Source organism: Dryobates pubescens, chromosome 35 (assembly GCF_014839835.1).
Source record: "Dryobates pubescens isolate bDryPub1 chromosome 35, bDryPub1.pri, whole genome shotgun sequence".
Lineage (NCBI taxonomy): Eukaryota > Metazoa > Chordata > Aves > Piciformes > Picidae > Dryobates > Dryobates pubescens.
The window spans coordinates 4,030,106-4,050,764 of NC_071646.1; the positions used below are offsets into that span (position 1 = coordinate 4,030,106).

General features: G+C 51.2%; 1 protein-coding gene across 4 annotated transcripts in view; it reads right to left on the reverse strand.

The window, feature by feature from the left end:
• The window catches only part of KCND3 (potassium voltage-gated channel subfamily D member 3), a 152,132-nt gene that overhangs the window by 126,311 nt on the left and 5,162 nt on the right, over positions 1 to 20,659 (reverse strand). For all 4 annotated transcript variants that reach the window (XM_054176417.1, XM_054176413.1, XM_054176416.1 and 1 more), the window contains one exon: positions 18,763 to 19,947. In XM_054176417.1, coding sequence (XP_054032392.1) covers positions 18,763 to 19,871 — 1,109 coding nt within the window. In that variant the 5' untranslated portion in view covers positions 19,872 to 19,947. The remainder of the gene's footprint in view (positions 1 to 18,762; positions 19,948 to 20,659) is intronic.

Consider the following 20,659-nt stretch of genomic DNA (forward strand, 5'->3'; position numbering starts at 1 on the left):
TCCCTGGGCACCCTGTTCCAGTGTCTCACCACTCTCAGTGTGAAGGACTTCATCCTAATGCCCACCTAAATCTATCCTGCTCCAGCTACAAACCATTGCCCCTCATCCTATCACCACAAGCCCTTCTAAACACCCCCTCTCCATCCATTCATCCTTCCTGTAGGCCCCTTTCAGATACTGAAATGCAGCATTAAAGTCTCCCTGCAGCCTTCTCTTCTCCAGGCTGCGGAGTGGGCAGAATCTCTTTGCTCCTGCACCGAGAGCAGCAGGAGCAGCCCGGCGCAGGCTGGGCTGAGTGACAGAGTTCTGGCAGAGCCTGGGAGCTGTGTGTGTGTGTGTGTGTGCTGTACATGCCTGCATCCAGCCCTTGGCTGGAGGATTCTGCAGTTTTGTTATTTATAGTATTTTAGTATTAAATAATAAATCAGCGTCTGGGAAAGAGAGAGAGAAAGAAAGAGAGAAAGAGGGAGAGAGAGAGAGAGAGAGGGAGAACTTCTGTTTGGCTTTTGCTGAATCATTTTCCATCTTTCCCCTGTGAAGCAGGAAAACAGAGACCTGTGGAACATCTTTTATTCTGTCATCTAAAATTCTGTCTGATTCCTTTTCACCATTCTCTCCTTTTTATCTGTGGAGAGGAGATCGACTCCGTTGATGTTTTATTTACACTGCACTGCACCTTTGGAAGGAAGCCCTTGGAGCTGAGGGCTGATACACCTTGTGACCACTGTCAGGTCACCTGCTCTCTCTGGACCCCTGGCCTTTTTTTGGGGGGCTGTGCCTGTCTTGCAGCAGAATTGCAGCTGGAGCCACCCCAGTGTGGGATGAGAGGGATTTACCCCTTCAAATTCCAGGTAGTTTGGGATCCAGAGGTTTCCCCTCCAACAAGTTTGGTGCCCAGCAGCTAGCGGCTGGCTCTGGGCATCAGGCAGAGCAAAGCATGGTGAAGGGAACTTTGGATCTCTGTCATTCCCCACCACCACCACCCCCCCAGTGGTGAAATAGAATAGAATAGAATAGAATAGGATAGGATAGGATAGGATAGGATAGGATAGGATAGGATAGGATAGGATAGGATAGGATAGGATAGGATAGGATAGAATTGAATTGAATTGAATTGAATTGAATTGAATTGAATTGACCAGGCTGGAAGAGACCCTTGAGATCATCAAGTCCAACCTATCACCCAGCACCATCTAATCAACTAAACCATGGCACCAAGCAGCCCATCCAGTCTCTTCCTAAATACTTCCAGGGATGGTGACTCCACCACCTCCCTGGGCAGCACATCCCAATGGCCAATCTCTCTTTCTGGGAAGAACTTTCTCCTCACCTCCAACCTAAACCTCCCCTGGCACAGCTTGAGACTGTGTCCTCTTGTTCTGGTGCTGAGAGAAGAGACCAACCCCCACCTGGCTGCAGCCTCCCTTCAGGGAGCTGGAGAGAGCAAGAAGGTCTCCCCTGAGCCTCCTCTTCTGCAGGCTAAGCAACCCCAGCTCCCTCAGCCTCTCCTCCCAGGGCTGTGCTCCAGACCCCTCCCCAGCTTTGTTGCCCTTCTCTGGACACCTTCCAGCATCTCAACATCTCTCCTAAACTGAGGGGCCCAGAACTGGACACAGTGCTTTGAGAATCCTGGCACAGGGCTTCACTCAACCAATGGACAAATGGCCACCAGCCCCTGCCCAAGCACCTGCTGAAGGTTGCTATGGGGAGCACAAAGTTACCACAGCTTTGCCTTACTCATGTGAAGCTTTTTGCCCTGTGTCCTAGTGAGAGCTTGCCCAGAAGCAAAGGTGCTGCTGTACTTTCCTTTCTGCCTTTCCCTGATGATAAGGCTGGCTGAGGGAAATGGTCATGGCTGTCTAAAAACCCTTTCACCTTCTCCCTTGGCAATTAAATCTGACCTTCAGAAGCCCATTATGCTGAACCACTGTGACAGCTCTTGAGGGAGAAACACTGTCCAGAAGCCATCCTCTTTCTCCAGGGTGGTTTATGGTATCCTGTGTTGAAAGGGATGCTGAGCTTTAGAGAAAGAAGTGGATCTTAATGTGCAATCCAGCAAGGAGCTTGGGAACAAGCTAGGAGTAATCATCTAAATGGGACACATCAAGGGAAAGGGAAGCTGTCTGCCCATTGCTGCTTGGAGATACTCAACCAGCACTGCCAGGTCACTCCTGCTCCCTCACTGGCTTGCACTAATACTCTCAGCATTCCTTTGTGTTAAGAATCATAGCATCATAGAATCAATAAGGTTGGAAAAGACCTCAGAGATCATCAAGTCCAACCTGTCACCCAACACCTCCTGAGCAACTAAACCATGGCACCAAGTGCCTCATCCAGGCTCTTCTTCATCCAACACCTCATAACTAACTAAGCCATGCCTCCAAGTGCTTCCAATCCCCTCTTGAACACCTTCAGGAATGGGGACTCCACCACCTCCCTGGGCAGCACATTCCAACAGCTAACAACTCTCTCTAGGAAAAACTTTCTCCTAACATCCAGCCTAAACCTCCCCTGGCACAGCTTGAGACTGTGTCCTCTTGTTCTGGTGCTGCTTGCCTGAGAGAAGAGACCAACCCCCACCTGGCTACAACCTCCCTTCAGGGAGTTGTAGAGAGCAAGAAAGTCTGCCCTGAGCCTCCTCTTCTCTAGGCTAAACACCCCCATCTCCCTCAGCCTCTCCTCATAGGGCTTGTGCTTGGTTTAAGCTGTAAACCAAGCTCAGCAGAGGTGTCTTTACTGCCCTAGAGCTGTCAGGTGGCCTCTGTATCTGTCCATGGGTTCGTTCAATCATAGAATCATTGAATTGTTGTGGTTGGAAAAGACCTCTAAGATCATCCAGTCCAACCATCAAACTCAGACCACCATGGCCACTAAACCACGTCCCCAGGGGCCATGGCCACGTGATTCTTGAATCCCTCCAGGCATGGTGACTCCACCACCACCCCCCTGGGTCCAGTGCCTGACCACTCTTGCAGTCAGCAATATCCAACCCACACCTCCCCTGGCACACCCTCTGAAATCTGCTCAGAGTGCAGGGGGCATTAGCTGTGCTTATTTCCTCCACATTCCACAAACCCTTCTCTGCCTTGCTCTTGGTCACTAACAATTTCCATCCTAAGTAGTTCCCTCTGCAGCTGAAGCACTCAGCGTGCACAGATGTTCAGAGAAATGCCCTTTCAGCTTGGCATGATTTAATGGGTGGATTTGATTCACTGTATAGCCAAGTGCTATAGGTAGTAGAGGCACTGTCTGCCCACTCTGGCTGGCTCTGGCCAGGGAAGCAGTTATGGATGGCAAACAAATCCCATCTAACACTTGTGCTGAAGTGCTTTCATTGTGAGCACCTAACACCACGAGCTGGGAGTCACTGCTCTGAGAAGCATGGCAGAGGGAAGCACTGGCAAGGCATAGAAGCTGAGGTACAGCTCTGGGGAGGACCTGCCACCAGCACAAAAAAGCATAGAATGGTTTCCCTGGCAATCAGGGGTGCTGAGGAGGGCAGGAAGCTTTGCCCTCACAGGCTGCAGGGAGCTAGGGTGTGGTGAATCCTCCCCTGAGGGTGATGTGCTGATGTCTCTCCTCAGCAGGAGCTTTGCTGTGCTCCATGGAAAAGTCATCAGGTCAGTATAGAATCAGAATTGTCAGGGCTGGAAGGGACCTCAAGGCTCAGCCAGTTCCAACTCCCCTGCCATGGGCAGGGACACCTCACACTACAGCAGGCTGCTCGCAGCCACATCCAGCCTGGCCTTAAACACCTCCAGGGATGAGGCTTCCACCACCTCCCTGGGCAACCTGTGCCAGGCTTTCACCACCCTCATGGGGAACAACTTCTTCCTCACATCCAGCCTGAATCTCCCCACTTCTAGGTGGTTTTTTTCCATCCCCCCCAGTCCTATCCCTCCCTGACACCCTCAAAACTCCCTCCCCAGCTTTCTTGTCGGCCCCCTTAAGACACTGGATATCTCTTGCCATGATGACTTGCCCACAAAAGCAGTGCAGAACATCTCTCCCAAATTACACCCCGACCTATTCAAGCCCACGGAGCCCAGTTTAGCTGTCAGTGACACTTGTTTGTCACTGCTGTGACTCACTGACTGTCATGAGGTTACTCCCAGCACATGTTGTGATCAGAGTGGGCAGAGCCATTTAATATTCTTTACATGGAGAGCTGGAGAAGAGAAGGCTCCAGGGAGACCTTAGAACAGCCTTGCAGTGCCTGGAGGGGGCTACAGGAGAGCTGAGGAGGATTTTGGGGGATGCTCTCTTCTCCCAGGCAAGCAGCACCAGAACAAGAGGACACAGTCTCAAGCTGTGCCAGGGGAGGTTCAGGCTGGATGTTAGGAAGAAATTCTTCCCAGAAAGAGCTTTATGGCCATTGGAATGTGCTGCCCAGGGAGGTGGTGGAGTCCCCATCCCTGGAGGTGTTTAGGAGGAGACTGGATGAGGCACTTGGTGCCATGGGTTAGTTGATTAGATGGTGTTGGGTGATAGGTTGGACTTGATGATCTCAAAGGTTTCTTCCAACCTGGTTAATTCATTTCTATCCTATCCTATCCTATCCTATCCTATCCTATCCTATCCTATCCTATCCTATCCTATCCTATCCTATCCTGTTCTGTTCTATTCTATTCTATTCTATTCTATCCCATCCCATCCCATCCTATTGTATTCTATTCTATTCTACTCTTTTTTTTTACAAGGGCTTGGAGTGATGGGGTGAGGAGCAATGGCTTTGAGCTGGAAGAGGAGAGATTGAGAGTGGAGCTAAGGAAGAAATTCTTTAGAGTGAGGGTGAGGAGACACTTGACCACTGGAGACTGTGGATGCCTCCCTGGAATGGTCCATCCTGTCCCCAGGTGATGTTTAGCAGAGTGTGCCATCCTCTGGGCTTGGAAGTGAAAGGGGGAGATGAGATTTCAGAAAAGGAGTAGAGATGGGGGAAAGCAAATTCTTTTCAGCTGGATTTGGGCTTCTAGATAGTACCTCCTGCATTGTTTTGAGCCTCCTTTTCACAGATTTTCAGCAGATGCTGAAGTCTTCTTTAAACTCTTGAGCTCCTACAGCCACAGCCCTTTTGAGGCTGTGTCCTCTTGTTCTGGTGCTGCTTGCCTGGGAGAAGAGACCAACCCCCACCTGGCTCCAACCTCCCTTCAGGGAGTTGGAGAGAGCAAGAAGGTCTCCTCTGAGCCTCCTCCCCTCCAGGCTAAGCAACCCCAGCTCCCTCAGCCTCTCCTCACAGGGCTGTGCTCCAGACCCCTCCCCAGCTTTGTTGCCCTTCTCTGGACACCTTCAAGTCTCTCAATGTCCTTCTTAAACTGAGGGGCCCAGAACTGGACACAGGACTCAAGGTGTGGCCTCAGCAGTGCTGAGCACAGGGCACAAGGACTTCCCTGCTCCTGCTGGCCACACTGTTCTTGATACAGGCCAGGATGCCATTGGCCTTCTTGGCCACCTGGGCACACTGCTGCCTCATGTTCAGCCTACTATCAACCAGTGCTCCCAAGTCCCTTTCTGCCTGGCTGCTCTCCAGCCACTCTGACCCTTTTAAGGGTGTGAAACCAACCAGGCAGGTCCAGCACAGCTCCATCCCTCTCGAGCTCCATGTGCCTTGCTGAATACTCATGGAGGTGACTGGAGGCAGCGTTGGGGAAGCAGGAAACCAGGGCTGTGTGAGCGAGGCTGAGCCATGAGGTGCTGAGGGAGAGGAGTGCCAAACCCCAGCCCTGGTTGGAGGACTTCTGGGTTATTTGGTCTGAACAGCCCTCCCAGGCACTGCCCCTGCCCATCCCTCGGCCCTCCCCCTCCAGGCAGAGCTCAAAACATCTGCTTGAGGAGGACCAGGGAAGAAAAATGCCTGGGAACTTTGCAGTGCAAAATAGCTGCTGATTGGGTGGGAGCCAAAGATGCCTCGGAGGAAACAGGTGCTGAATCTTTAAATACAGGAATTTAACCCTAACCATGGCCTCAAGTGCACGTCACAGGGTAAACAAACATGCAGGCAGCTCGCTTGTAGACGTCAGTTGGATCTTCACATGACTGCAGCATGGAAGTCTGGCACCAAACCTACTGTGAACTGGAAATTAATTTTAGCAGCTTTTATGATTCATTTCTCTTTTGTGTGTGTGTGAGTGTGTGTGTCAGAAACAAAGGAGGTGCCTGGAGCTGCTCCTCAGCCAGAGCCAGGCAGTTGGGGAGAGGGGGGTGGGGGGGAGTTGTAAAACCTGTGCCTCAAATCCTGCCAGGTCTGCTTGGTGACAAAGCTGCAATTCATAGATTCATGGAATGGGTTGGGTTGGAAAGGAGCTTTAAGATCATCCAGTTGCAAACCCCCTGCCATGGGCCAGGACACCTGAGCTCCGCTGGCTCAGGTTGCTCAAGGCCCAGGGAGGTGGTGGAGTCACCATCCCTGGAGGTGTTCAAAAGGGCATTGGATGTGGCACTTGGTGCCATGGTTTAGTAGAATAGAATAGAATAGAATAGAATAGAATAGAATAGAATAGAATAGAATAGAATAGAATAGAATAGAATAGAATAGAATAGAATAGAATAGAAATAGACTAGAATAGAATAGAATAGAATAGAAATAGACTAGAATAGACCAGGTTGGAAGAGACCTTCAAGATCACCACTTCCAACCCATCATCCAACACCACCTAATCAACTAAACCATGGCACCAAGCACCCTATCAAGTCTCCTCCTAAACACCTCCAGGGATGGTGACTCCACCACCTCCCTGGGCAGCACATTCCAATGGGCAATCACTCTCTCTGGGAAGAATTTCTTCCTAACATCCAGTCTGAACCTCCCCTGGTGCAGCTTGAGACTGTGTCCTCTTGTTCTGGTGCTGCTTGCCTGGGAGAAGAGACCAACCCCTGCCTGTCTACAACCTCCCTTCAGGTAGTCATGAGGTGTTGGCTGACAGGTTGGACTTGATGATCTTCGAGGTCTTTTCCAACCTTCTTGATTCTATGATTCTAAGACCTCATCCAACCTGGCCTTGAACACCTCCAGGGAAGGGGCATCCACAAGCTCCCTGAAGGAAAGTGATCAGGACATGAGTGTGTTAGCAAGTCCTGCTGGTGTCCATCCCTGTCTGCATCAGACTTTGCCAAGGAAGGTCTAAACTGGGAAAGAGCCTTCACCCTTCGCTGCTTTCCTGATCCACCCTGACACCTGCACCTTCGGGAAAGAAGCTGACAATGGCTGTGACTGCTCCTGAGCTGTAGATGTGTCTGCTGTGTGTGAACTGCAGGAGCTGTTTACCTGGGGGCTATCTGTTCAGAAGGCTTCCCCTAGGCTGGAAATGAAGCTTGTTCAATAGAGCTCGTTAGGTAATGAGCTTATTCACTAAGCTCATTAGTGGTGGAATTGATCCCGCTCAGCCCTCTGCAGCCCAAAACCTTGCATCCCTTCAGCCCAGCTTACTACATGGTGTGCCCCTTAGCAAGAGAGGTGACTGTTACCTAATTCCACTTGGTTTGGGTGCTCTCATTCAGCAGCTGTCTTGCTGAATGGAGGTTCCTGTTCCTTAATCTGGGCTGCTCTTCCCTGACAAGCAGGAAAGCATCAGAAGAGGGCTGAAGCCTTTTGAGTCGAGCGTGCCAAGGCTGGAACCTCATGCCAACTCATTTCATGAGCTGAAGCAGAGTGTCTGACTCAGTAGGACTCATCCTATTAGATGATGGATGCTCCCTGGCTTGCTGAACAGACGGTTAGGCAGATGTAAGTAGGCAGGAAAACGAAAAGAGGCACCAAGTAAAAGTTGTGATTGCCTCCTGTGAGCTGACCGTGATTGCCCATCTGTAGAGCAGCTCCTGGGCCTGCAGGAAGCTCTGAGGCACACAGAGCAGCTCAGGGTCTGAAAGAGGCATTTCAGGGGTTGGGGATTTGCTTTCTTTCTGGTTAATTATGCAGAGATCAGTGAGTGATTGTGATAAAAAGAGGATCTCACAGGTGGGAGACAGGGATTTAAATCTTCCTCAACCACCAGCACAGCCCAAGCCTGTGACAGTGAGGGATGTGTGTTGGCAGTGATGCTTCATTGATTCATGCTGCAAGTGGTGAATTTCAGGCCTGTTTCTGCTTATTTCAGACACTGATTACTAGAAAAGGGCTCTCATGCAGCGGAGTAAAGGAGGTGTCAGAGGTGGTTAAATCGACAGCTGCCTGCTCCTGTCTGCCCTCTGAAGAGGCAGGAAGAAGCAATTGGAGCTTTTCTCAGCTTAAAGTTGATGACAAAAGGCCAAGAATCTGTGTAAACCCTCCAAAGACACTGAAGCAGGGTGGTAATTGAGAACCAGTTCTGAAATCAATTGCAGGGCAAGGAGAAGTTTGTCTCTGCATTAGCAGGCAGCGTGGCTCAGCAGGAGCTGAGCTGGTGCAGAGGACCAAGCATCCCAGGGAGGGTTAACTTAGCCTAGTCCTAATCTGGTCCATGGACTGAAGCCCTCTAAAGAGCACTTTGGGTGCATTTTTGAAGAGCACCTTCCAGTCCTTGTGTGCATGCCCCCCTCTGCACTGTGAGCCAAACTGCAGCAGGGGCAGGAGGACTGAGCTTGCTTTCTGCGAGTGTTCCTGACCCAAACTGAGGCACTGAGGTAGGTGGACTCCAGGAAGAAGCAGCTCAGAGCAGCCTTCTCTGCTTTTGGCTTTCCTTCTGATGACAGCTCACTGCTGCCAAGCTTTAGGCTGCAAGAGTAGCTGGCTGGTGTTATCCCCTCCAGCTGAAAAGCAAAGTGCTACTTTTGCTCCTACCATAGTGCCTGTAATTAATATTTAAGGAGGATGGCTCCTGGGTGCTCCAGGTCATGCAAGCAGAGAGGGAAGTGAGTGCTGCTGATCACCTCTTGTCTCCAAATTGCACCCCAAAAGAGCATGTGGAAGATTCAGACTTGCAACTGAGGGTTGTGGCAGCTGGGTGAGAGAAGCAGCAGAATCAAATAATAGTGAGAAGTGTTTTCCCTGGTACAGAGATGGGGACAAAAGGGGCTGCCTCGTGGTGGGGGTGTGATCTGGCCCTCAAGGCTGTGCATTTAGGTATTAAAGGCTGACAGGGACTGAAGATGTTCTCATCTGCTGATTTCACATCTGATGTGATACCCTGTGCCTCAGGCAGGGCGAGAAGAACAGCAGCAGTTTGTGTCTTTAGATGGCAAAGGAGAGTCATGAGGCCAGGAAGAAGAAAACAATCAGAACATGACCATCCCCAGACCCAAACCTCTCATGGCTCCATGCAGAAAGTAAGAAGTCCACAGTGGAGAGCAGAATCAAGGAGTGAAATGATGGAAAGAGTGAGGGAAAGAAAGGGGCAGATGCTGCAGCTTCATTGAGTCGCTGGAAGGTGTCCAGAGAAGGGCAACAAAGCTGGGGAGGGGTCTGGAGCACAGCCCTGGGAGGAGAGGCTGAGGGAGCTGGGGTTGCTTAGCCTGCAGAAGAGGAGGCTCAGGGGAGACCTTCTTGCTCTCTGCAACTCCCTGAAGGGAGGTTGGAGCCAGGTGGGGGTTGGGCTCTTCTCCCAGGCAAGCAGCACCAGAACAAGAGGACACAGTCTCAAGCTGTGCCAGGGGAAGTTTAGGCTGGAGGTGAGGAGAAAGTTCTTCCCAGAAAGAGGAATTGGCCATTGGAATGTGCTGCCCAGGGAGGTGGTGGAGTCACCATCCCTGGAGGTGTTTAGGAAGAGACTGGATGAGGCACTTGGTGCCATGGTTTAGTTGATTAGGTGGTGTTGGGTGACAGGCTGGACTTGATGATCTTGAAGGTCTTTTCCAACCTAGCAAATTCTATTCTATTCTATTCTATTCTATTCTATTCTATTCTATTCTATTCTATTCTATTCTATTCTATTCTACCCTATCCTATCCTATCCTACCCTTCCCTTTCTATTCTATTCTGAAGGAAGGGACAGCATAGACTCATTGTTTCCTGCTCTGGCAGGCAGTGATTTGAGTTGCCACACGTCTCCTAGTTAGTTCCCAGCAGGTTTTAATGTTGGGTCTATGGCATTCTGTTAGATATTGATTTTAAAATAACTCTTCCACACTTAGTTGTAGCTTTAAGAGGTGAATTACAGCCCTTGCCCGTGCTCTAATGGAGCAGTGGTAAAGAGCTAACAAAGGCACAATCTGTTTCTGCAGGCATTGCCTGTCCAGGAGAAGGCAGAGCTGGGCTGAGCCCTGCCTGGCCTCCTGGTCTGCAGGACTAACCCCCAGCAGCCTGCCTGCTCCAAAGGATAACGGCCACAGATTCCCAGTGGATGTGGTGCAATCTGACAGAAGAAGATTTTCTGAGCTGGATGTTGAAGCAGCAAGAGTGGGAGGGCAGAGGATAAATGACCTAATTGTGGCTCTGCTCGTCTTCAACTCTGCTGAGCCGTGGTGCTCACCGTGGGGCACTGCGCCAGCTGCCCAGCAGCACCCTTCAGCAGGCCTTGAGAGGGGGCTGGGGCTGACCCATGGGTCCTCAGACTGACAGAATCAGGCACAAAAGAAGGTTGCCAGAGCAATGCTATGAGCCCACTGCCATGAGCAGGACTCAGTGATCTCAAAGGTCTTTTTCAACCTGGTTTATTCTATTCTAGTCTAGTCTATTCTAGTCTAGTCTATTCCATTCCATTCCATTCCATTCCATTCTATTCTATTCTATTCTATTCTATCCTATCCTATCCTATCCTATCCTATCCTATCCTATCCTATCCTATCCTATCCTATCCTATCCTATCCTATCCTATCCTATTCTATTCTATTCTATTCTATTCTATTCTATCCTATCCTATCCTATTCCCTGCTGCTGGGTTGAGGCATCCCGTTCCTGGGGTCTGTTCTGCCTTGAAAGTGAAGAGACCTGTGGCAGGTCTGTCCCTGTGTGCTGCTGCATGGGCTGGAGTGAAGGGCAGGCAGATGTGGACTGTGTTAAAGGCAAACAGACTTCCACTGAGACCCTGCCCAGTTACAGGGTGCCAGGGATAGAGTTCACTGAGAGCAGCTTGGTGCCTGGGCCAGAGTCCAGCTCCCAGTGTGATGGTGACAGGAAGGGTGCTGGCTGGTGCTGAGGAAAGGGTCCTCTGTTTGTCTTAGACTTTTCTGTCTTTAATGAAGCGATTGTGTTACAGTGCCTGGGTCAATCCTCTACAACTGGATTTGGTCCCAGGCATTCCCACATCCTGACTTCATAGATTTGTATTCATAGATTCACCAAATGGTTTGGGGTTGGAAGGGACCTCAAAGATCACCCAGTTCCAACCCCTCTGCCATGGGCAGGGACACCTCTCACCAGTCCAGGCTGCTCAAGGCCTCATCCAACCTGGCCTCAAACACCTCCAAGCAAGGAGCATCCACAACCTCCCTGGGCAACCTGTGCCAGTGCCTCCCTACCCTCACTATAAGGAATTTCTTCCTAATCTCCAGTGTCACAGTATCACAGTATCACAGTATAACTAAGGTTGGAAGAGACCCCAAGGATCATCAAGTCCAACCTGTCCCAACAGACCCCACGACTAGACCATGGCACCAAGTGCCACGTCCAATCTCCCCTTGAACACCTAATCTGCCCTCCTCAAGCTTCAATCCATTCCCCCTTGTCCTAGCACTACAAGCCCTTGCAAAAAGCCCCTTCCCAGCTCTGTTGTAGCCTACATAGAATCATAGAATCAATAAGGTTGGAAGAGACCTCAAAGATCATCAAGTCCAACCTGTCACCCAACACCTTATGACTACTAAACCAAGTGCCACATCCAATCCCCTCTTGAACACCTCCAGGGGTGGTGACTCCACCACCTCCACCAGGCACTTCATCCCTTATGAACTCTCAGGAGAAATGAGAAATGCCTCATCTTGTTTTCCTGAAATGAACGTGGGGCAGGAGCTTTACTTCGTGTTTCAGGTGCCCCCTGCTAAATCAGTGCCAGCTAAAACAGAGGCCAGGCTGTGAGGCCCAGATGGCATCTGGACCCATGCGGGTGGCTGTTGGCACCCACCCAGGCAGAGGATTAACCTCTGGCCAAGGGGTTGCAGAGACAGGAGTCGCTCAGGAGCTCCTCTCGAAGCCCAGCACGGGAGCCATATGCCCTCTGCTCCACCGCTCCGCTGCCAACCCATTCCAACCGCGTGAGCTGTAATCAGCTAAGAGCCATAATTAGTTTGGGCTAATTTGTTGCAGGGCCTTTGACTTCACATCCCCTTTCCCTGCTTTCTGACTGACAGTGGCTACTCTGTCCCTCATTTTCAGCTGATCTCTGTAAACTAATTGCTTTTACTGGGTCAGCGCCGTTATGAAATTACCGTTTTAGGAGGCTAGAAATAGCTCGGATCCAGTCAGGAAGCCAATCACTTCCCTTCGTGGCCAGTGAAAATACAACCTTATCTCTAATCTCTCTTTCTCAGGCACTTACTGTGATGCAGGCTAGAAAGAAAGGTGGGGGAAGGAGAAAAAAAGGGGGAGAGAGAGGAGCTCAGCTAAGCGTTGTACATCAGTTGCTCGAGCTCTTGCGTGCATCAGTTGCCAGAGCTCTTTTGTACATCAGTTGCTAGAGATGCATCTCTGCCAAGGCTTCCATTGGTAAATTTAGCAGCCCTGGTACAGATTTAGCCAGCACCATTACTTAGCTTTATTCAAAATAATTCCCTTCTCGTTTAGCCTCAAGGAAAGTTATTTTGTCTTGCACATTAGGAGTGGTGTGTGTGTGCGCGCGCGCGCCCGCGGACGTGCCGGCGCTGCAAATAGCCACAGCCGCACGCAACACACAACAACCTAAGGACAGAGAGGGGGACACAAATCAAAATCTAGTGAATTCTGCTGCCTCTGAGACTGAATGAAGGCATTTTAATACTTCTGGGGGGTGGTGGTGAATACAAAGAGCTCAGAAACGAGCTGCTTTGCCCGAGATTTGCGTGGAGATAGCGGAGGGAAGAGGTTCCGCCTGCAGCTGCCGGTACAAAGGGCGTTTTGCACCCAGTGTCTGCAAATCCATTTGGAGAGGAAAATTGATACACATTTTTGCATAGGATGAGGCTGGAGTCAAGAGAATGAAAGCTCAGGGAAATGGCTCCTTTGTGTAGCTCCATCAGTTCATTGTTTGATTGGATTTTTCTGTGTATTAAGTCCAAGCAGTTCTGCGGCCTGTGGACAGAGGAGCTGTTGGCTGTGTGGGAAACGGGGATTGGGGAGGGGGGGGACAGAGCAATGACATTTGAGCTCCTTGCTTGACAAAGGAAATCTCCCCCAGCCCATCCATCTTCCCCTTGATGATGTTGAATATGCAAAGCAGCATTTCTACTAAAGCCATTTCTCTGGTTGAGTTCAGTGGCTGCTGCTGCTGAAGAGCTGACACTCACGACGTGGTGCCTGGGCTGAGCGGCAATCTTCTGGAGGAGCTGGGAATGGCAGCGCTCCAGAGATGATTTATGACTTCCCTTCCCTTGCAAACCCCTCATAGTTTGCATGAAGGAGGGTGAATGAAGGTTACTATCAGCCTGAGTGGTTTCAGTGCTTTGTGTCGGGGAGGTAACAGCAGAGACGCGTCGCTTCGCGCTGGGGCTGGCAGCGTCTGCAGCAAATGTGGTCAGTGGCTGATAGGTTCAGGCTGGTCCAGCTGTCAACAGCTTGGCAGCAAGGATTTCACGTGCTTGGAGCACGAGCCTGGTGAGGAGCAGCTGAGGGAACTGGGCTCGTTCAGCCTGGAGAAAAAGAGGCTGAGGGGAGACCTCTGTAACTCCCTGAAAGGAGGTTGGAGCCGGGTGGAGGTTGGTCTCCTCTCCCTAAGTAACGAGCCATAGGACAAGGGGAAATGGCCTCGAGCTGCCCTGGAGGTGCTTTAGGGTGGACATGAGGAACAATTTCTCCCCCAAAAGGGTTGTGAAGTCCTGGGTCAGGCTGCCCAGGGCAGTAGTGGAGCCCTAGAAGGGTTTCAAAGCCATGGAGATGTGGTGCTGAGAGCCACGGTTTAGTGGTGACCTGGCAGTGCTGGGTTAACGTTTGGATTTGATGATCTGAAAGGTCTTTTCCAACCAAAATGATTCCACAGTGCTGTGATTCTGTTTCACTACTTCAATGTCATCCCCTTTCTTGTCCAGGTTTGAACACCAATAAAGAAGGAAGCCCAAGAAAGCAGCTAAGCAAAGAACACTGTTTCCTGGGGAGGATTGGTCAGGTGCCAGTCCTCTCATGCTCTCTCTGACCCTCATTTTGCAGAACCACAGGGTACCAGCTTGAGCTGAGACCAACCCAAAGAGACCCTTCCCCCCCCAAAAGGCCTGCTCTCTAAGCACTCAGCTAATAAAACCAGTGAAGACCTTTCAGATCTTGCTCCAGATCAGGCCACTGACATAACCAGGCCAGCACATCTCTTTTATTGACTTCCTCACGTTAGCCTGGTTCCTTAAATGAATGGTGCAGACAGGGCTGTGTTGTCCAAGTGCATTGATGTGCATCTCTCAAATTCATTGACCAGCACAGCTGAATCAGAAAGAGGGTCAGGGCTCTCAACCCATTATGTGCTTGCAGATTTTAAGTGAGGCAGTGAGACAGAAGATAGATTCTCCTAAGACCACCCCAAGGGCACTGAGCTGGGGGAGCTCAGCCTTCGTCAGGCAACAGAGAATCTCACAGCACAGAATCAGATTCACCCACAGCCTCTGCTCCTTGGTGCATCCTTGGAACAGGCTGCCCAGGGAGGGGGTGGAGTTGCCATCCCTGGAAGGGTTCAAGAAGCTGTAGATGTGGTGCTTCGAGGTACAGTTTATTGGTCGTGGTAGCTGGGTTGTGATTGGATTTAATGATCTTAAAGCTCTTTCCCAACCTTGATGATTCTATAATACACTGCAGGTTTCTCATCCTTCTCTGCCCCAGTCTGCTCCCAGCTGTGGTGGGGAGGGACTGCTGGGCTGGGCATGACAGGGAGCCCGGCAGCGATGCTCTGCGGAGTCCTCAGGAGCTCCCCATGCCCTGGGATGCTACAAGAGAGGTTTCACAGCCACGATTTGCTATCACAGACACTGCCTGGGAGCTGGAAACATCTTGCTGTTGTCAGAGGAAATGAAAACAGCTATAAAAAGCTCAGAAAAACAGGAGCTGTGGGCAAAACTTGGTGAGAGAGGTCCCCTGCCATGTTTGTGGGGTGTGCTGGTGGGCAGCAAAACATGAGGCTGCCCCATCCACAACCAAAGGCTGCTGAGAAGTGGATAAAGCTTGCACACTGGCACCAGAACTCATGGCAATGAATCTGCCTCTCTCTGGCTGTAAAACTGGTGGCTGTTTTGTACCAAGCCAGCCAAAAAAACCTGAGAGAGGGATGCAAATGTTACTGGTGGGAGCCAGCACTGTGCTCCTCTGCTGCTTTGGGCAGCACTTGCATGGCTGAGATGGGAGGTCCTGGGCTCAAAACCACCTGCAGAGCAAAGAGAAGGTGCAGGCAGAGCTCAGGGGTCCTGCTGTTGGTGCTTTAGACCAAGGGCACGAGAAGAGCTGGGTTGCTTTTGGCCTCTTGAGAGAAATGTTTCTGCATGAATTGGAGAGCTGATTTTGAATTAATTTTGAGTGGTTGTTTCAGTAATTCAGATTGATTTAAGATGCACCCAAGAATAATGCTTTCATTAGAAAACCTCCTGAGCAAAATTCAAATTGTGCTAAATTAAAAACAGTCTCTGGTAAAGCAGGGCTGATGAGCACAGCAGAGGGATCAGAGAGGCAGGGTCAGTGTAATTGAATTCCTCTGCTTGCTTTCCCGTGCCAGGAAGGCTCTTGTACCTGTCTCCTTGCCTTGGTAGCTACCTGGGGAGCTTCAAAGCCCAGATTCCTGTTCCAGGATGGTGAGACACTGGCACAGGATGCCCAGGGAGGTGGTGGAAGCCTCATCCCTGGGGGGTTTTGCAGCCAGGCTGGAGGTGGCTCTGGGCAACCTGATATAGTGTGAGGTGCCAAGAAGGCCAATGGCATCCTGGCCTGCATCAAGAATAGTGTGGCCAGCAGGAGCAGGAAAGTCATTGTGCCCTGTGCTAAGCAGTGGTCAGGCCATACCTTGAGTCCTGTGTCCAGTTCTGGGCTCCTCAGTTTAAGAAGGACATTGAGACACATTCTATTCCATTCTATCAAGTCTCCTCCTAAACGCCTCCAATGATGGTGACTCCACCACCTCCCTGGGCAGCACATCCCAATGGGCAATCACTCTCTCTATGAAGAACTTCTTCCTAACCTCCAGCCTAAACCTCCCCTAACACCACTTGAGACTGTGTCCTCCTGTTCTGGTGCTGCTCGCCTGGGAAAAGAGACCAACCTCTGCCTGTCTACAACCTCCCTTCAGGTAGTTGCAGAGAGCAAGAAGGTCTCCCCTGAGCCTCCTCTTCTGCAGGCTAAGCAACCCCAGCTCCCTCAGTCTCTCCTCACAGGGCTGTGTTCCAAACGCCTCACCAACTTCTTTAACCTTCTCTGGACACCTTCCAGCAAGTCAACCTCCTTCCTAAACTGAGGGGCCCAGAACTAGACACAGGACTCAAGGTGTGACCTAACCAGTGCTGAGCACAGGGCAGAATGACCTCCCTGCTCCTGCTGGCCACACTGTTCCTGATGCAGGCCAGGATGCCATTTGCCCTGTTGGCTGCCTGGGCACACTGCAGGCTCATGTTCAGCCTACCATTGACCAGTTCCCAGGTCCCTCTCTGCCTGGCCGCTCTCCAGCCAGGCAGAGGCTCTTTGGGGTCTGCTGCTCCTGAGGTTTCTGAGTTTCTCCTAAGCCTGTGAAGCCTGGCTGATGAGCTGCTTGCTGGAGACACCTTCTATTTTAATTAAGATCCTGCAACAAACCCCCCCTGATCAGTAACAGAGGCCGGAGCTTTAATAAGCATTTGCTAGGTCCCTTCCCAGTGAACTCTTACAAAGCTGTCTTGAAATGTCTCATTTTAACATTCTTGTCAGCTCGTGTAAAGCACTCATTCATCCCTAATTTCTGTGATTACAACAGATTGAGAACACTCCAGGTCCTCAGGAGCACTCTGCTCTGTCTATCCGTGCGTTCGGAAGGCAAGGGGAAGGGAACAAGACCAAGAGACTGCTGATGGGAGCAGAGGCTCAGCAGCCCCACAGCACCTTCTGAATGTGCTCCACGAGCAGGGTTTGCTCCCAAGCAGCACTGAACCTTCCCTTGGCCTCCTCAGCTCCCCTGTCACAAAGATCTAGCTGCACAGGCATGGGGATGTGTGTGTAGGTACAGAGAGAGCTGTGATCCTTGCTCAGCACAGGCCAGGAAGCAGAACTGTGCCTTCCAGCTTGTGCAAGGGGGCACACAAACAGGACACCCAGGCCAGGTGTCCCTCTGAAGTGGCTCAAATACAGTGGTGGGGACAAGAGGGTGGGAACCAAGCCGTGTGGACCAGTCAGAATATGGAAAGCTGAAGCACAGGGTGGCAGAGTGCAGGCATCCAAAGCCCAGCTTCGATTCCTAAGCGAGGGCTGACTTCTCTAGGGCCAGGAGCTCAGGCTTTTGCCCTAGGAACTTGCAAACTCTGCTTAGATGTTAAAAAGGAGGGGGGTGGAGGGGTGGGGGGTTGGGGAGGGAAAGATCTTTTTTGGTGACTATGACAAACATGTTCTACATTCTCCTTTAATGAAGGAATTCAGATTTGCAGTTGTCATATTGCTCAGCTCCTGTGCCCTTCCTGACAGCTGAATTATGCTTTCAATAATTTACAAGTGCTACTGTGAGCCTGCTGCTCTCTGATGGGCACAGAGAAGTGTTTAAAATCAAAAGCAGTTTAGACCTAAAGCGGTCACCGTAGCACGGGAACGAGAATTGGCTGCACCTGAACGTTAGGCTCTGGGAGCTCCCCGCTGGGAAAAGGCTTTGCAAAGCAACTCCAAGCACCAGGTCTTGTCCTGGGGTGTGGAAGGAAGAGCTGGTGGTGCCCCCTCAGCACTTTGGGACTGCCTGGAGCAGCCCTGCCTGTGATCCTGCCTTTCCTTTACATAACCCTGACAGTGTGAGGGTTTGGTCGTTCTGCTTGCCAAGGTTTTAGTTCAAAGCAACAGGAGCTCAAATCTATAATCTCAGTAGAAACATCTGTAAGACAGAAATGAAATATCTAAGGGGGGGTGGGGGGGGGGGGAAGTGCCCTCCAGGCTACATTCCCCTTGCTTTGATAACATTATCTTAGTGCCTGTCCTTGGGAATGTTTGAAATCCTGCTGCAGCTGCTGCACACGCTGGGGTTAGGTTTTGTGTTTTAAACTCACAACTAGACAGAGACAAGAAGCCCAGATCCTGCTCGAGTACCAACCAGAGCACATCCTGGGGATTGCTGTTATCAGTCTGGTGACCCACAGTACCCACTCAAATCCACCAAATCCTGGCTTGCCAAGCGAAGAAACATCAACCACCATGGTGAGAAGGGACAGCATGCACCCAGCAGCCTCCTGCAAAATCCCTGCTTGGAATGAATATCTGACAAGCCCACAAGCTCTAGCTGCCAGCTCCCCTGCGCTCACACTAAGTCTTCCCTCCTGCAGGAGGAGAGGGAAATGGGACCTGCTGCTCCACAGCCTCATCTACCATTGTGCCAAGCGTTTCTCAAGTGGGTGTGAGAAGCTTTTCCTGCTTCCAGCGGCTTCACACGAGCAGAAATGGCAGAAGCTCGTTGTAAGGCAATGAAACAATCGAGCCCCTCACGGCTCCAGCCCTTTCTCGAACATGCCCCCCTGGAAAACACTCAGGAGTGAGCAAAGCTGAGCTCCCAGCACATGCTTGCCTGCTGCTCAGTAAGAAGGAAAAGTCCTACTCACCCCAGTGTTGTCATGGTGACAATAGTATACCAAAAGGAAGCAGGGATACTGGTGAATTTGCTCGCCGAGGAGCCTTTCTCCGCATAAAACATCACAGTTGCAAAGATGATGATTGCCATAGTGAGGGAAAAGAGGAGAAAGCCAAGCTCGGAGGCACAGCTCTTCAAAGTGTAGCCCAAGATTCTTAGGCCTTGGGAATGGCGAGAGAACTTGAAAATCCTGAATACCCTGAAAACCCTTAGCGTCACGAAGGCGCCGCTGACGTCCTCGTTGTTGGTCATCACCAGGCCGATGTAGTAGGGCATGATGGCCACCACGTCGATGATGCTCATCACGCTGCGGATGAACCTGTAGCGGCTGGGGGCCGCAAAGAGCCTCAGCAGGTACTCGACGGTGAAAATCATCACGCAGGCCGTGTCCAAGCAAAAGAAAGCCACGGCGTACCTCTCCCCGCACGGCAGCTCCTTGTTGCCGGGCACCGTGCCGCAGGGGACAGTTTCTACCACGTTGGTGATCACAGAGACGGCGATAAAGAAACCGGTGACGTAGTAAAAGACTAAGGCTAAGGTGCTGGTGTGGGGGTTCTCGAAGGCTCGCCACATGGTCTGCCGGAAGCTCAGGGACGGCATGGAGCCCTCCTGGTTGTTCTCCGAGTCGTTGTCGTCCATCAGCCGCTCGGCGTTCTCCCGCTTGCGGTCCTTGTACTCTTCGTAGCAGCAGTCCCCGATGATCTCGGGCAGGATGCCGTAGAAGGCCAGCTCCTCGTCGTAGGCGGAGATGCACTCGTACCTGGGGTAGTGCAGCTTGCCAGTTCTATAAAAATTCAAGATGCACCGGAAGACCTCCGGGTCCCGGTCGAAGAAGTACTCCTTGGTGTCCTCGTTGAAGAAGAACTCCTTCTCGGTGCTGCCCAGGAGGGTGTCCGGGTACCTCTCCAGTGTAGTCCGCCAGGTCTGGAAGCGCCTGCCGCTCACGTTGAGGATGATCAGCTCGTCCTGCCTCTTGTTCTTCTCCGTTGGAGCCAGTGGCATGGGGCAGTTGGCCACTGGCATCCATCCTATGGCAGCCGCCCTGGCAAAGGGCAACCACGCTGCTACTCCTGCCGCCATGACGAGCCCCGGCCTCGTTACTGGAGAAGACGGTTGGGCTGCTCCGGAGACCTCTTGGAAGTCAGATCAGTTCCATCTGAAACACAGAGCAAAATAAAACCACAACAGAGTCAAGCGGGGTGTCCTGCCCCACGGTGCCAAAGAGTCAGGATGGACACACAGATGTAGAACATCTGGCTCGCCCTCAGGTCCTGGTTGAAGAACGAAGTCAAACGAGGCCCAGGATAATCAGCACAGCAGGGCTGTGGCATTATTAGAACCTTTGAACAGCAAATGATTCCTCATTAAAAGCATTTTAAAAGTAGCATAAACACACTAATTTATATTTGCTTCCTTACAAACGAGAGCAATCCATCATTCCCCAGGTGGGAGCCTCGTGTGCTCATCAGTTTGACTACAGCTGTCAAGGAAGAGTTGGGCGCTCCAGGGAAAGCAGCTTGTGTTCACCCAGTGACACCTACCCCAGGAAAAGCCACCACTGGACTGAGCTGGGTTCCCAGCCTGAATCGAGTTCAGCATGGAATGAGTCTCTCACTAAGACCACTTTCACCTGAAGCAAACAGAAAACCTCTGCTTTTCTTCCACCTTCAATTACAGACCTGACCTCAGGAGCAGCTTTTTGCTGGTCTCCTTCATTTAGAGGCTTGGGAATTGTTGCATCCCTCCACCAAACTGGAGGAAAACCCTGACTGTCAGGGAAACATTGGCCAGAATAGGTGAGCACAGGAGAGCTGAGTGACACTTGGAGCCCAGGTGGGAAACCTGTTACCAGTTGGCTGCTGAGCACA